General features: G+C 41.0%; 1 protein-coding gene across 3 annotated transcripts in view; it reads right to left on the reverse strand.

Annotated features, from left to right (window-relative positions):
* The window catches only part of pidd1 (p53-induced death domain protein 1), a 45795-nt gene that overhangs the window by 26995 nt on the left and 3704 nt on the right, over window positions 1-15096 (reverse strand). For all 3 annotated transcript variants that reach the window (XM_036534745.1, XM_036534743.1, XM_036534744.1), the window contains exons 3-9: window positions 10697-11110; window positions 10054-10212; window positions 9901-9952; window positions 9262-9463; window positions 8967-9116; window positions 8454-8627; window positions 7910-8057 (exon numbers count right to left, since the gene is read on the reverse strand). In XM_036534745.1, the coding sequence (XP_036390638.1) occupies window positions 7910-8057; window positions 8454-8627; window positions 8967-9116; window positions 9262-9463; window positions 9901-9952; window positions 10054-10212; window positions 10697-11110 (1299 nt within the window). The remainder of the gene's footprint in view (window positions 1-7909; window positions 8058-8453; window positions 8628-8966; window positions 9117-9261; window positions 9464-9900; window positions 9953-10053; window positions 10213-10696; window positions 11111-15096) is intronic.

Here is a 15096-nt window from a genome sequence, read left to right on the forward strand (position 1 = left end):
CTACAGTGTTGTTACACTGCACTTGCTCTTTGGTCATTACAAATAATAGTGCAAAATGATCATCTTAAAATAGAAGATATACTGTGTCTCTAGCATCACACAAAATTATAAACAGGTAAGTAAGAGGATTCTTTTTTTTTTTTCATCTCGGTCTTGACTATGTCTCTCTCATTTGGACTCGGTCTTGTCTTGGACTCAAACCTCTTTGGACTCAGTCTTGACTCAGTCTCGACTAGTTCTGGTCTTGGACTTGTCTTGGACTCGACACTCGACTTTTTGGACTAACACTAAACACACTAAATTTACCGGTTCATTCATCATTAGTATGCTTGTTAGGGGTCCAAGCAGCACAGCTACTGGAACCCTATTGTGTTTGTTGTGATTTTTATGATTATTTTTTTCTGCCCTAAAAGTGTTTGCACTGCAAAAACTATAGATGCTAGAGCTACCAAATATAGAAGGTAGATTCCTATGGTCACCTACTACTCAGATAAAAAAAACCCAGATTGGCCAGATGGTGGTGCTATAGAGAGCTACAACGCCCTTTGGGCTATAACTATTGAACAGTTTGCCGTAGAAAAATTCTTTTCCCCCCCGATTCCCTGGCTCCACATGAACAAAAAAGCCTCTTGGACCACAACGATGTGCCATATTGGATTTTCCGCCATTTTGAATTTTTTGTAAAAAAAAAAAAATCCTCCTCCTAGACGGTTTGTCCAATATGCACAAAATTTGGTACACAGCATCTTCAGACCAAGATCTTTAAATATTGTATAGAGAACGTTGCTATGTTAAAAGAGTGGCCACAGTAAGCCAATGAAATTGATGGGTGTGGTCTCTATTGATATAATGAGCTATAACTCCTGAATGCAATGTCCAATCATCACCTAACTTGAGATCCCTCATCTACAGGCCATTAGATTCAAGCCTACCAAATTTGGTGTAAATCCGTCCATAGGTGGTGCTATAGCAAACAAATGATCATACCTCCTAAAGCACTTGCCCAATCAAGTTAAAATTTTTCATGCTGCATGCTGGTCAAGGCTATATATATCTATAAGTACAAGGTGATTGCTCAAACAAGATGGCCACCATCAGCCAGTCAAATTTCAGCAGCCCTTAAACTGACTTAACTATGATCTATCATCATGAAACTTGGCCGGTAAGTTCCTAGAAAACTTTTAAATCCCCATTACTCTGGCACGAAAGAAGATATTTCAACTAAATTTCTTGTGCTTCGTCAAAGTTAAGGATCCTAACTGGGAACTTATGAAACCTCCACGTCTGCCATTTTGTGTTTCATCCATCTTTGATTCAGTCAAAAACACATTTAACCATCTCCTCCTAGAGCTTGGCACAATGTGGTTTGTGTATTATGTCTTGGACTATTGTCTTGAACAGTTGTTAAAGGATAGTTGGCAGGTTGAACAATACCTGTGAAGGCCCCATAAAGGAAGAGTGGCTATATCTCTGCAATGCTTTTGTTCATTGGCATAAAAGTCTATACACATACTTCTCATGAGGCCTGGGTGGAACACACCAAGTTTAGTGAAATTTGGCCACTTTGGGGTGCTATACTAAAAAACAGGTTTAAACACCCATGTTTCCATGCACTTAGATGTTAATAACATTTTGTTACAATGCATATCACAAGGCACAGACCACACAAAGAAAAGCAGATATTGCAACCAATTTTTGTAGATCATTACATCATTACATGTCAGGTACTAACTGGGACATGAACATATAGTATAGTTCAATGTTCAAATGGCATGGCTGCTAAGATACAATCAGTTTGTAGCACTTAAAAAAGGCACATCTCCTGCACTGTTTGACCTACTGCCACAACTAAATACACTAAATAGTGTTGAAGAAACACTTGGACTTTCCATATTGGCCTGAATGAAAGACAGGGTTTTTTTAAATTCTACTTCAAGTACTGAAAAGTGGAGCTGTCTTGCATGGGATGACTAGTCTTTTTAATGTCATTGTACATTAGCAACAGCATCTGAGATTGTTCAGTGGTATTAGAAATCCCAGTAGACTAGTTTATTTTTATTTTTATATAAATAACTTACTCATTTGAAAATGTGATTATATTTTATTTTTATTTCAATGTGACAATTTCATTTAAAAGATCAGCATACCTTGTTTTATTCAGTGTTTTATTAAATTCATGTCAAATGAAATTTTCTTTAAAAATAAAGAATTGATCTTCAAAAAGTCTTTTACCAAAAAAAGGTGTTGAAAATGGGGGGTCCTTTTCTAATCAGGGACATATTCATTATATTCAGCTAATGTGGCATGTTCTCTGTCATTTTTCCCACCATTTTGGATTTTTTCAAATACCCAAAAACGGCACTCAAATACCCAAAAACTGGCAGTACGGTGGTGCAAATGGGTAGCACTACTGCCTAACAATATCGAGGTTTCAAATTCGGGGTACGTCTGCATTCAGTTTGTACCTTGTACCTGGGTTTCATCTGAGTATCCTGGTTTTCTACCACAGTCCAAACACATTCAGGTAATGTCAATTTGACATGCTATTAGGCCCACAGGTGTGAGTGTAAGAGTGGGTGACAATGTCAAATGTCAAATCAAATTTCAGGAGCCCTTAAACTGACTTAACTATGACCTATCATCATGAAACTTTGCAGGATTGTTTTGGATGTGTCAAATAGCAATCCGTAAGAAAATTACATGGCAAACTCACTTTCCACCACTCCTCCAGTCAAAAAATACACTTTGCTACATTCCAGACGGCTACACCCAGATCAACATTCATTCACCCAGACACCTAGACTCAGGTCAACTTTCACTGACCTGAGATGGCAAAAATCATTTGGGTTCTACTAATGTCAAACATTCTTGCATATAATACATATATTTCACAATGGCAAAAAACTGACCTATTTAACATTTACATTACCTGTCACATTTACATGAGAGCTGATATCTATAGGAAAATAGGCTTAAGATGATCAAGTTTGGCGTAAATCCATGAATGGGTGGCACTATAGCAAAGAAATGACCATATCTCCTAAACCAATTCCCTAATAAAGGTAGAATTTTGTATACTGCATCTTAGTCAAAGGTCCTGATAAAGTCTTCAAGGACAAGTTGACACAATGTCTTCAGTTCAGTGCTGTGATGAACGGTGTTTGAATTATGAGCCAAAATAGTCGGCAAGTTCTAGGGGTGCAACAAATAATCAACATAGTCGACTAAAATCGATGACCAAATTAGTTGCCAATGAATTTAACTGTCGATTAGTTGGTGACGTCATTGTGTGTGTTTTTCGTGCTGACTCGGAATGCCCAGACATGTAGCCTAAGCTACGTTGCTTTACTGGAGTGAACAATACAGATGGCAACACTTTCACGACCAAAGACCTTAACTTTTTGGCATGTAACTTATGTTTGTAACTTACATTATGTAACTTATTACGCACGTTATATTACATAGTTGTTATGTTTTCATTAGCGTTATTAAGCTTCTCATAGTTTTCAGTTAGCATTTGCTATATTTTTTAATATTAAAATGTTTCCTCAAAGCTAAAATTAGCTAGAATTTTTCCAATCTAGTTTTATAATCGCACTGGTTTTAGCATTCCTGCAAAATGGCTGATCACACCGGTGTGACCTTACGCGTGAAAGGGTTAACTCTGCCAAGAAGGTTGTGAACAGCAACATTTGCAAACCTGACCTTGCCTGTCATTGGAGCACATCAGTTATGCTCGAGCATCTGAAGAGGTGGCACGTTGCCTCTCTGGATGATGAAGACTCATCTTGTTAAGTTAGTTAGCTAGCTAGCATAGCCAATGTTAATGTTAAAAGCCATGTTACTTCACGTTATGAGCTGTAACATTTTCTATTTTGAAATACATGTTCTCTTGATCAATAAATTATTAATGACGTTGAACATACAGTGTAGCAAATAATAACCTCTTATTCACAATAATCTTGTTCACATTCCAAACTTTAACTTTACAATGTTAAACCAGAGCCTGTCTGCTATTTAGAAATTCTCTGCTTAAACATTGCATTGTTGTCATGGTGACGTTAATGGCTGGAAATAGTGTTGCTGCTAAGTGCACATGTTTAGAGAACACCAGAGAATTTGATACTTTCTAAATCGTGAAAGATTTCATGTCTATGCGTGCATGCCCAATGTGGGTTGCATTCAAATGAATTCGAACGAGTTACGGGTTTGTTGGATCTCCATGGATGGCTTTCTTCAAAGGAAGCAGACTTGTACTCCCCAGCAAGTAACTGCCCTCACTGAATTAGTCCTAGTAACCACTCTAGTGATGTACGTTCACGACCGATCTAAGTCTTTTGAATGGGTCTTTGGTACAAACGAAGGGATACGAGTTGTACTTGAGAGCCATTGTTTTTATCGTTGCGCCCAAATATCACTGCCTGCTCTAAATCCATTCATTGTAGCATACTGGATAAGGAGCAGGAGCTGTAATCAAAAGGTTGCTGGTTCGATCCTCGCAGAGAGAGAGAGAGAGAGAGAGAGAGAGAGAGAGAGAGAGAGAGAGAGAGAGAGAGAGACAAAGAAATTTTTCCCTGATGGTCATGTTGTAAAGCACAAATACACAATGACATGAGGTCTGGCAACGCGAGTAATTTCTGATCCATATCTTGTCATTATATGACTATTTCGGTGATAAACCTAGTAACCCCTGCCCCCTAAAAAAACAGAGAAAAAAAAAAGAACGATGAGCCGTTCTTTTGAACGGCTCTCGGAAAGGAACGGAGCCATAAGGTCTGGCTCCCTTCAAAGAGCCGTTATTCCCAATACTAAACCATTCATTAAAAGATATATTTTTGAATGAAGTTCTCATCTTTATTGGCTTTATTGTTAGTTAGTTAGTTGCAGCCCTACCGAGTTCAGTCATTCGCATTCTGACATTTACATTTCTTCAACGGAGCCAATCAGACACAACTACTGTGAAGCTACTGCTGTTGCAACGGATCCAATCAGAGAAAACTCGTGTAAGGTCACTGCTCTGAGAGGGAGGGGGAGAGGGAGACGGCAAGCCCAATACACAGAATTTCAGGATTTCACCTCTGTGTTTGAAAAATACATTTTTAAAAAGCCGTATCTCTGTGAATTATGGCTCTATGACCCATAAATTATACATCAACAGATTCTAACCAAGTCTTCAGTTTAGTGATGACGGTTTAAAAAATGACTAGTTTTACCCCCTTTCAAAACTATAGGGGAGAAAATGGGAGTATTTCATTTCTGCATTTGAAAATACTTTTTTCCATGAATCTCCATGAATCTGGCTCTATATGCATAAATTAACCATCAAAATAGAGGTACACTTGTGCAGACTCTCACAGGGTTCACACCCATTTTCACTGACAAGATTTCAAAACTTTTCCATGACTTTTCAATGACCTTTAATGAAATTTCCATGACCTTTCACTACCTACAAGTACACAAAATTGCTTTACTTTACTCCACAGGTTGGGCCTAATTATTAAATGACAAATTAAACAACAACCTTTCATGTAATGTCAGTTATTTTCATGTTCAGTCATATTGCTAACATCAAAGCTTTTCTGACAAAGCATGCATCTAGCAATTGAAACACTTTCAGCTTCGAGCCAAAGTCTATACCGCTCATTACTGAGCCATGAAATATTAAAGGAACACTTGCCCGGCATTTCTCAAAAGGGGCACAGAGGAATCATGCTCAAACTGGCTGGCGAGACCGTCAATTGCAAGTGAATGTCACTTTTACTGGCCCTGGCAGATATAAGCAACAATAACTATAATATAAATTATGGTGTATTTATTCATTTTAAAATGTTTCATAATTTACAGCAGGCATCTGAGCTTCAATGAAACTAAATAACATTACTATAATATTAAGGGAACATTTTGTGCCCAACTGCCCATTGATTTCAAAGTTTCATTGCTAACTAACCTTCCTGGCATGCCCCAGTGACAGTAGGCTAAAGCACAGATTAAAAAGCGCAAAGCTTTTTGCTGATAGGCTAAATGCATGGTTTACTTGCTAGCATAGATCACTTTGAAACCATATATCTTGCATAAGCAATAACGTAGGGCTACCCTGTCTTTACTCAGGCTACAACTAGATTAGTTTCAAAGAAAATAATCTACAAGACGAGTTAAATCCTAGGCTATAAATCGTATTTGTCAACATCAGTAAAACGATCGTGACCCTGTCTAAGATTAACTGTCAGTCACGTTGTTATCAGACAAATCCAGAGAAGGCATTGGCCACTGATGTTTTCGATAAAACACGCCCACCTCATAGAAATAGAACAATTTGATCACCATGACATCTGACAACCAAAATTAAAAAGTTTCTGTCTCTATCAAATTTTTAAACAATGCTGCTTGAGGCTGTACAGATTGTGCAACAGTCTTGGTGTTCTATTATGGGTGTGTGCAATGTTTTGTTATGTGCATTTTATTATTGTGATTGGCACAGCTGGTGCTGTTCTATTTATATGTAGTTTATTTTATTGCTATTGTGAAGGCATTTTATGTGCACAGCATTGAGTCCAAGACAAATATCCCTAAGGGGACAATAAAGTATATCGTATCGTAATTAGATTTCCTATTCATTTACACTACTGAGGACGTGGTGAATGATTTGAAGGGCGGAGCTGAACGAAACAAGATTGGATAAAATGTGTTTTCTCCCCTCACTCTCCGTTATCACACTGTTTAATGGGAGTAGGAAACGATCAGATTTTGTGACTCGCATTAGTCCATAAAATCTACAATAAGATATACTTTCTCTCCTATATCTCCTATGCCCCTGGTATGACAAAATCAAATTTCATGACTTTTCCAAAACTTTCAATGAACTTACTGAATTCCATGACTTCTCCAGGCCTGGAAGATGGGATTTTAAAATTCCATGGCTTTTCCAGGATTTCCATGACTGTGGGAACCCTGTTCTCACAATGTCTTTGGTGTTGTGATGAATGGTTTTTGAATTAAGAGCCAAAATAAGCGCCCAGTTCAGTCTTTGCTTTAAGTCACGTGTATACATTCCTTTCACACAGAAGGAGAGGGGACGGAGACGGCACATGGCAACTCGAATAGCGAGTATGCTCAATAATGCACACAGGCAGCCACAATCACATTTTTTTCCACTGCTGGATCACCGTGAATTCTGTCTCTACAGACATAACTTATAAATTAAAATGGAGGAAAAATTGTGCAGATTCTCACAATGTCTTTGGTTCAGCGCAGTGAACGATTTTTGAGTTATGAACCTAAATATTCACAGACTTCAGCTGCCACTCTAAGTCATGTGCCAGCATTGTCTCAGCCAGCTTGCAGCACCAGACACAGAGGGAGGGTGGAGAAGAAGGCACATGGCAACCCGAATAGCATGTGTGGTCAATAATGCAAACAGGCAACCACACATTGCATTTTCTTCCGAAAATGTACACAAATCTAGTTTACTGGTAAAAACCTGTATATCACTTAATAAACTCAGCTTTTACATTGACAAAAAGAGGGGAAAATTTTAACGTTAAAACTTTAAGCCTAAAAAAATCGCACCATTAATATCAACAAAACTCAAACGCATACACATGCACTGTGATCACACTCTAAACCTAAACACAACTGAAACACATTACACACAATGTAACACTCTAAAACTGAGCACGTTCTAAAACATGTTACACATGCACTATGATCACATTCAAAAACTAAGCAAAACTGAAATACCTATGCACATGCACTGTGATCACACTTAAAAACGGCACAAATGAAACACATATGCACACGCTTAGTTACACTGACCATCATCCATGACCACATTCTATAGTGCATATCCACAGCGCACACTGCAGCAGCTCACTGTATCCCATAAAGCACAGCACAGATAGCAGGACCATACCAGTGAGTCCGGGAGGCAAGGGCATCTGCACCCTCACCGGCCGCAGAAACGGAATGCTGGGCTCCTGGGAGAGACACAGCAGAGAACTGGCACTGGCCTGGGAGTCTCCACTCAGCTCCTGCACCTCAGATAGCGCCACCTGGAGGACCTAGATGATTTACAATCACAGTTGCAGTTACAGTGTTCACAAATCAATCATAATCAATTAAGATCATAATTACTGTCATGAACTTAATCAAGTATTCCACCTCCAGATGTTGAGCTGTCTATGGACAGAGTGGAAATCATATTTGATTAGATTATAACATAATTCTAGGTCTACATGGGTTTGTTATTTCCTTTTTGTATAACTTATATTTATACTGCTGTAGCAGAACGGTTATTAACCTTGTATCCCTTGGAGAGTGAGATAAAACACAATCACTTAGCTGTATTCGCACATGCAAATAATGGCAATTTTTTACACCACAAGTCCCATAATGCATCACAGTGAAGTGCGTGCTAGCTGGAAGATACAGGTGAATGGGTGTAAATGTGGCAGTACCTGAAGAATGATGGTACGGGTCTGCTGGGTGCACCCCTGGGGAAACATGAGCTTGATTGCTGGATCAACACTTGACACTAACAACGCCCCCTCTGATGGGACTGAGCAAGTATCTCTCACCAGACGAGACACAACCACAAACCAGGAGAACTGGCTCACAGAACAGCAGGCAAGCTGTGAAGAGACAGTAAAGACGCATGTATAACCACAACACACACAGCACTGAGTAATGAATAATATGCATCAGTTGAACCTTACTAGATAGTGGATAACTTTGCTTCAATTGAGGGAAAAAGAGAATGACCTTTTACCCTCCTACAAGCTAACATCAGTCTTTAAGAATCTTATGAATACTCACTGATCAATATGATAATAATAAGTTATATAACACTAGTGACGTTTTGTTACCAACAAATCATGTGGTTTGACAAAAATCACTCTTCAGAATGAATTCAATATTCTGTTGTTGCCAGCACGTATGGGCCTCTAAAGTAAAAGCTGGATCAGTGGTACCCGTGCTGGCCGCCCCACTGGCCGGACACTGTGTCTCTGGCTCCCTCTCCTCGTGGTGGTGGGTAGTGTACTCCAGGACTCGCCATCAAACCTCCGAACCACCACTTCTCCCCTTCGTGCCTTACGGTATGGCACACAGATTTCTATGGGCTGAGGGGAGAAAGCAGGTGGTTAGGTGGGGCCCAGAAAAACAAATAGAGACCAAGAGAAGATGAAATATGCAGGATAGTTAAAATAAGTGAGAGGAAGTGTATCATGGAGGAAAATAATTCACAAGAACTGTCTGACCTCTCACCTTCAGGAAGGCTGTGCCATGTGGAAGGAGTTCCAGTGGTCGGCTCAAAAGGAAGTCGTGCTCCTCTAGCCATATCCACTTCCTGTCCGGTCTCCTCTCTGCCCACTTTAGTGTCACTGTGGAAACCATGCATCCCTGGGGGAACAACAGCTCCGCCCCTCCCGGGAGAAAAACATGACATCCAGCAGCACTTACATAGAAGCTGAGAGAGAAAGGGGAGGAAAGACAGAAAAAGGGAGAATTGATGAAGGCTTTTAAAAGGGATTAAAACTGGACACAAGGAAATATCTTTCACCCAGAGCTGAAATATCTTACTACATTAACAGTGGAAGCAGAGACTCTGTGACTGTTCAGCATTAGGCCTAGACAACAGCTTCACTGAAAGCCTCCTCATTAAACTTCTTGGTTAAACATGTTAATCGTACAAAATGTTAACCACCATAGGACTGACTAGACAGCATTGTGTGTAACCTCTGCATGCAGACAGATTATGACTGCAGGGGAACATATTTTCACAGTCCACATACCACTTTCCACTGACACATCTGTCCTGTGAATGTAGTTAAACAGGGAGTTCACTCATCGGCCACGAATACTGCTGTGACAGAAGTATTACATCCAGAAACAAAAGAGATTTACCAATGCTGATTGGGTCCAATGTGTAACTCAGGAAGTTCAGTTTCTGTCTGGGCTAAGAAAGGAGATGCGTTTGGTCAGTGATGATCACACACTGAACACAGTTAAGGAGCAGGTCACACAGAAGCTGTAGCAGTCCGTACTGGTGAAGCTCACCTGGGAGGGCGGGAGCAGGTGGAAGTGGGGTTAGGGGCCACCCCAGGGGATTGTTGCGTGTATCCAGTCTAACAAGGTGGGGCAGGTTTTTCACACACTCTGGAACTGAGTGAAGATTGTTGCTGTGGATGACCAGCTCTCTCAGAGAAAGGAGAGAACCTGGAAGACAAGTAAATCACATCTCCACAAACAAATCACCACTAGCCATCATCTGCCCCCACTACCACAGCACCACCCCTCTGGACCTCGCATCCACCCTTTTCCTCACTGCATTTTCTCTCTTAATTAGCTGAAGTGCATTGATACAAGTTAATTTTCAACAAGACCAAGCTCAATTTTGTTACTAAATGCTTGCCAAATATAGTGATGGTGTACTCTAGCAATGCACAGACCTTTCAGTCTGTTCCTGAGCCATAAGTGGCCTTTCATACAACACTAGAATCTCACATGCGTTCAGAGATCAAAGCCATAGATTAAAGCCAGAGAACCCCTTCTGACTCCAATCCCACCCATATCATAACCCACCCCTCATCGTAACTTCACCCTACCATAATTCCATCCCAACCCCCATCATAATGCCACCTCTCACCATAATCCCACTCTCCCTATAACCCCACCCCCTCCCAATACCATCAAACCTCACCCATAGTGTCTGGCAGCTCCCTCAGTCTGTTATGGGACAGCTCCAGGGTGCGCAGACCCTCCAGCAGCCCTGCCTCCTTGGGAACGGCCTCTAGAAGGTTGTACGAGAGGTCCAGGGTCTGCAGTGCCCTCAGCTCCCCCAGGCAGGGGGGGATGGACTGCAGCCGGTTACCCATGAGAGTGAGGTAGGTAAGAGAGTGCAGACACCCAAGGGAGGAGGGCAGGGTTGAGAGGAGGTTGTGAGAGAGAAGGAGTGTGGAGAGGTGGGGCAGCGAGAGCAGACAGGAGGGGAGGGAGGACAGTTGATTGAAAGAGAAGTCCAAATGGGTGAGGAGGGATAGAGAGGACAGGGAGGGGGGCAGAGAGGACAGGAGACCAGGGAGGGCATTGCCCCTGGGGTCCTGGAGGCAGTGGCCTTTGAGGCAGAGGTATCAGGTGTAAGGGAACATTGGTGTGAGAAGAGGATGGAGCAGAGTGAGAGAGAGAAAGAGAGAAATTTTGAAATTAAACTTGCATTTAATGACACATTGACACCGTCCTATTAAAACAAAAACACCAGACAGATCTGTTTATAAACTATCACTATTAATACTTCCACAGTCATTCCAACATCAAAATAAATAGAATAATAAACAATTAAAATACATACCAATTAATACCAAAATATAAAGCCTAAATAGATGCAGCACTAGGACATTCTCTTCATACAGGTTGATGTAAATTCACATCAAAATCAAATTTGTTTGATCTACATGCTGTCAGTTAGTTGTATGTAATATCTGTGTTCCTCAACAGGGTCCTCCAAAGCTGGCTCGCAAATCAGAGGTGAAGTCTGTGACCCCTGTGCAGACAGACCTTTGAATCTTCACCACCTTTCAACAGATGAAAAGCCCCTCTTCTCTAACCAACAGCTCACCTTCATCCACCCCAGCACCTTCCCTTCCTGCTCCCACAACACAGGACCCCAAGGAAAGGGGAGGGCCTGATGGAGCCTCCAGACCCCCCCCCCCCCCCCCAGCCCACTTACATAAGCCGTTTTCACATATGAACTTCGGAAAATGTCCAGAGAATCAGGTCCGCACATTGTCCAGAGTTGCAATTCACACATATAGCACACAACAGGAGCTTGTCCATGTCAGACGCGTTCTCACATACTGGAAATACTCCGGTTTGGTTTAGGTGGGGGGTGGCGCCTGGGTAGAGCGTGCAGGAGGCAGGATATGACGCAAAAAGTATGCTGGAGAAATCACCGTGGCTGTATTTGAAACCGCCTATACTGTATACTGCATGCTATTTTTCAGTGTAGTACCCAGTATCCGACCATTAATGATTACATTTGTAGTATGTTACATTGTCGCGTGAAATCATTGCCAGTTTAGAAACATCCAGATTTCATCGTGGTATTTTCCAGTTAGACGCCACTTCCATTCTCACGAGTGAAAAGTATTGACGAGTTCACGAAAAGTATTCACAAGTTGAAGTATTTTCTGTTTTTTTCTTTTCAATGCCTTATCTTTCAGTGGTATGGGCACATAATGTGGCACGGAGGAGGAGAAGGCGAACATAGCTATTGTACGGTAAGTTTTTGTTGTTCACTATGTAATGTTAGTTCACCAGTTCACCTATCTTACTATACCTATCGCTATTACTTAGCTTAGCTAGCTACTAACCAGATAATAAACTACTAACCATCATTATTAATCATCGTAAGAGACAAGTTTTGGCAATATAGCCATAACTATCTCTTTAACAATCATTGGACTCAAAATAGCATGTATTTGGACGTATCCGCAATGTCAACAAAAGAGTGGAAAATAATATACAGGCATGCAGAAAAGAATACGAAGCAGATGTTTGTATTCTTCCAGTTTCATGCCAGTCGCATGATAGAAAGATAGAAATATCATCAACACGCCCACTTGCTCACCGTGGATTCTCCGGAATGTGACCCACTCTATTCACACATGGGCTTATTCTGATATTAGATGGACTTTGTACTAGGAAGCTGGCAGAGTGAAGTCCGTCTCATGTCCAGTACGACTGATTCGGACATTTGCGTTCTCACATACAGTTCCTCTGGGTAATGGCTAGTTAAGGTCCGGCTTTCAGTGCATGTCTGAAAGGGACTATAGAGGGTCACCCACTGTCACAGAGCTCATTGCTATCTGCCCGCCATCAAAATCCACGTTCTTCACCATGTTCTCAACAAGTGGATTAGCGCCTGTCAAAACATACAGGTGAAAGTGCTTGTTTTCCACAGAAAATTGCTCACACTCTAATTTAGTTCTGGCAGCTCTTTATGGTGTGAAGTACCATGTGAAGATGGGCTAGGTCCACTCTACTCCTTAGAGGGCAAGGTGAATAGAAATAAATATAAAGACATTTTGAGTGATCACCTCTCATTCTATAGTGAAACATTTGTTCCCTTCCAGGATGACAGGGCATCCACAGGATATGAGTGGTCACTGAACGGTCTGATGAGCATGAAATATATATGCTATATGTTATGGCCATCTCAGTCTGGTAATATTTGGTATTACAGGGGCCAAATTTGTAAATCTCCGATATCTAAGTATTTAAGGACCTTCTTTGTGAGTATGTCCCCAGAAGTAGATTGATTTATGGTAAAACATGTAATTAGGGGTTCAAGCACCGAAGGTGCTGGAACCCTGTTGTTTTTACTGGATTATTATTATTATTATTATTATTATTGTTAGGGGTCCAAGCACCGAAGGTGCTGGAACCCTCTTGTTTTTACTTGGATTATTATTAGGGGTCTGAGCATGTAGTGTTGGAACCCTATTGTGTTTATACCGATTTTTATTATTTTTATTATTTTTTTTCTGCCCTAAAAGTGTTTGCACAGCAAAAACTATAGACGCTAGACCTACCAAACTTGGTAGATAGGTTCCGATGGTCACCCATTACTCAGGTAAAAAAAAATACCCCGATTGGCCAGAAGGTGGTGCTATAGGAAGCCACAACGCGTTTTGGGCTATAACTCTTGAACCCTTTGGGGTAGAATCAAAATTCTTTTTTCTCCTGATTCCTTTCCTCCAGTTAAGCCTCTTGGACCAAAATGATGCGCCATATTGGATTTTCCGCCATTTTGAATTTTTTAAAAATCTATCTCTGGCCGATTTGCACCAAATTTGGTACACAGCATCTTCAGACCAAGATCTTTAATCCCAGAATAAAGAAAGTTGCTATGTTAAAAGATGTGGCCGCAGTAAGACAATGAAAACAGAGGACGTGGCCTCTATTTATATAATGAGCTGTAACTCCTGAATGCAAGGTCCAATCATCACCTAACTTGAGATCCCTCATCTACAGGCCATTAGAGTTGAGCCTACCAAACTTGGGGTAAATCTGTCCATAGGTGGCGCTATAGCAAACAAATGGTCATAACTCCTAAATCAATTGTCCCATCAACTTGAAATTTTGCATGCTGGTCAAAAGTCCTAATAACGTCTAAAAGGACAAGTTGATAGCTTGAACAAGATGGCCGCTATCAGCCAATAGAATTTCATCAGCCCTTAAACTGACTCAACTATGACTATCATCATGGAACTTTCATGGAACATGGCAATGTCGTGAGTGGATAGGTAGCTGGCCTGTGTATTTGACACTCTAAGTTTGGAGAGCGCATTTCTGTCCTGTGATGTTTTGCACAGGTCATCCAGCGCTGGCGCTATCCTGAAAGACAGGTCATGTTCCGCTATAAATGCGGACTTTATGATTGCACACGCGGTTGAATGGATGAAGCGGCAGCAGCTACAGTGGCCACAGCTCCTGGCAACGTTGACGTATAACGAAGAGCCTGAACAGCTGCTTTGTGTGAGGAAGTTATCTGTATCATACCGAGACAATACCTTTTGCCGCTTGTCCCATACTGTATTTTTTTCTAACACACGGTGCAAAGCAGCTCCAGGGTTCATTTAATTTGTAACAACATACGCCAAACGTTTGTCCGTCATTACCTTTTTCATCTAACCAATCCTATCGCCAAATATTTTTCACCCCCCGTTCTATTGTGCTTGTGTCTGCCTCACAGACAGTTGAAACTAGCTGTCAATTGGATAAGAACAGCGTTCTCGTGCCAGTAACAGGCCTAGCCTAAATAGCCTAAACAGGCTACCATTGGTTAAAACTAATCCGAAAAAACACCACATCAGTGATTGTTTTTAATAAAATTGCATTCCTGTTTGGTAATATCAGAGCCCGTATATGCTAGTCATAATTTATTGCCTGATCTAAAATCTCTGCAGACCGGATTTCCGGTGTGGTGCCGGAGATCTTTAACCCATGTACATGGCAAACTCACTTTCCACCACTCCCCCAGTCAAAAACTACACTTTGCTACATTCCAGACGGCTACACCAACTGAGATGGCAAAAATGA

Source organism: Megalops cyprinoides, chromosome 8, assembly GCF_013368585.1.
Source record: "Megalops cyprinoides isolate fMegCyp1 chromosome 8, fMegCyp1.pri, whole genome shotgun sequence".
NCBI classification, from domain to species: domain Eukaryota; kingdom Metazoa; phylum Chordata; class Actinopteri; order Elopiformes; family Megalopidae; genus Megalops; species Megalops cyprinoides.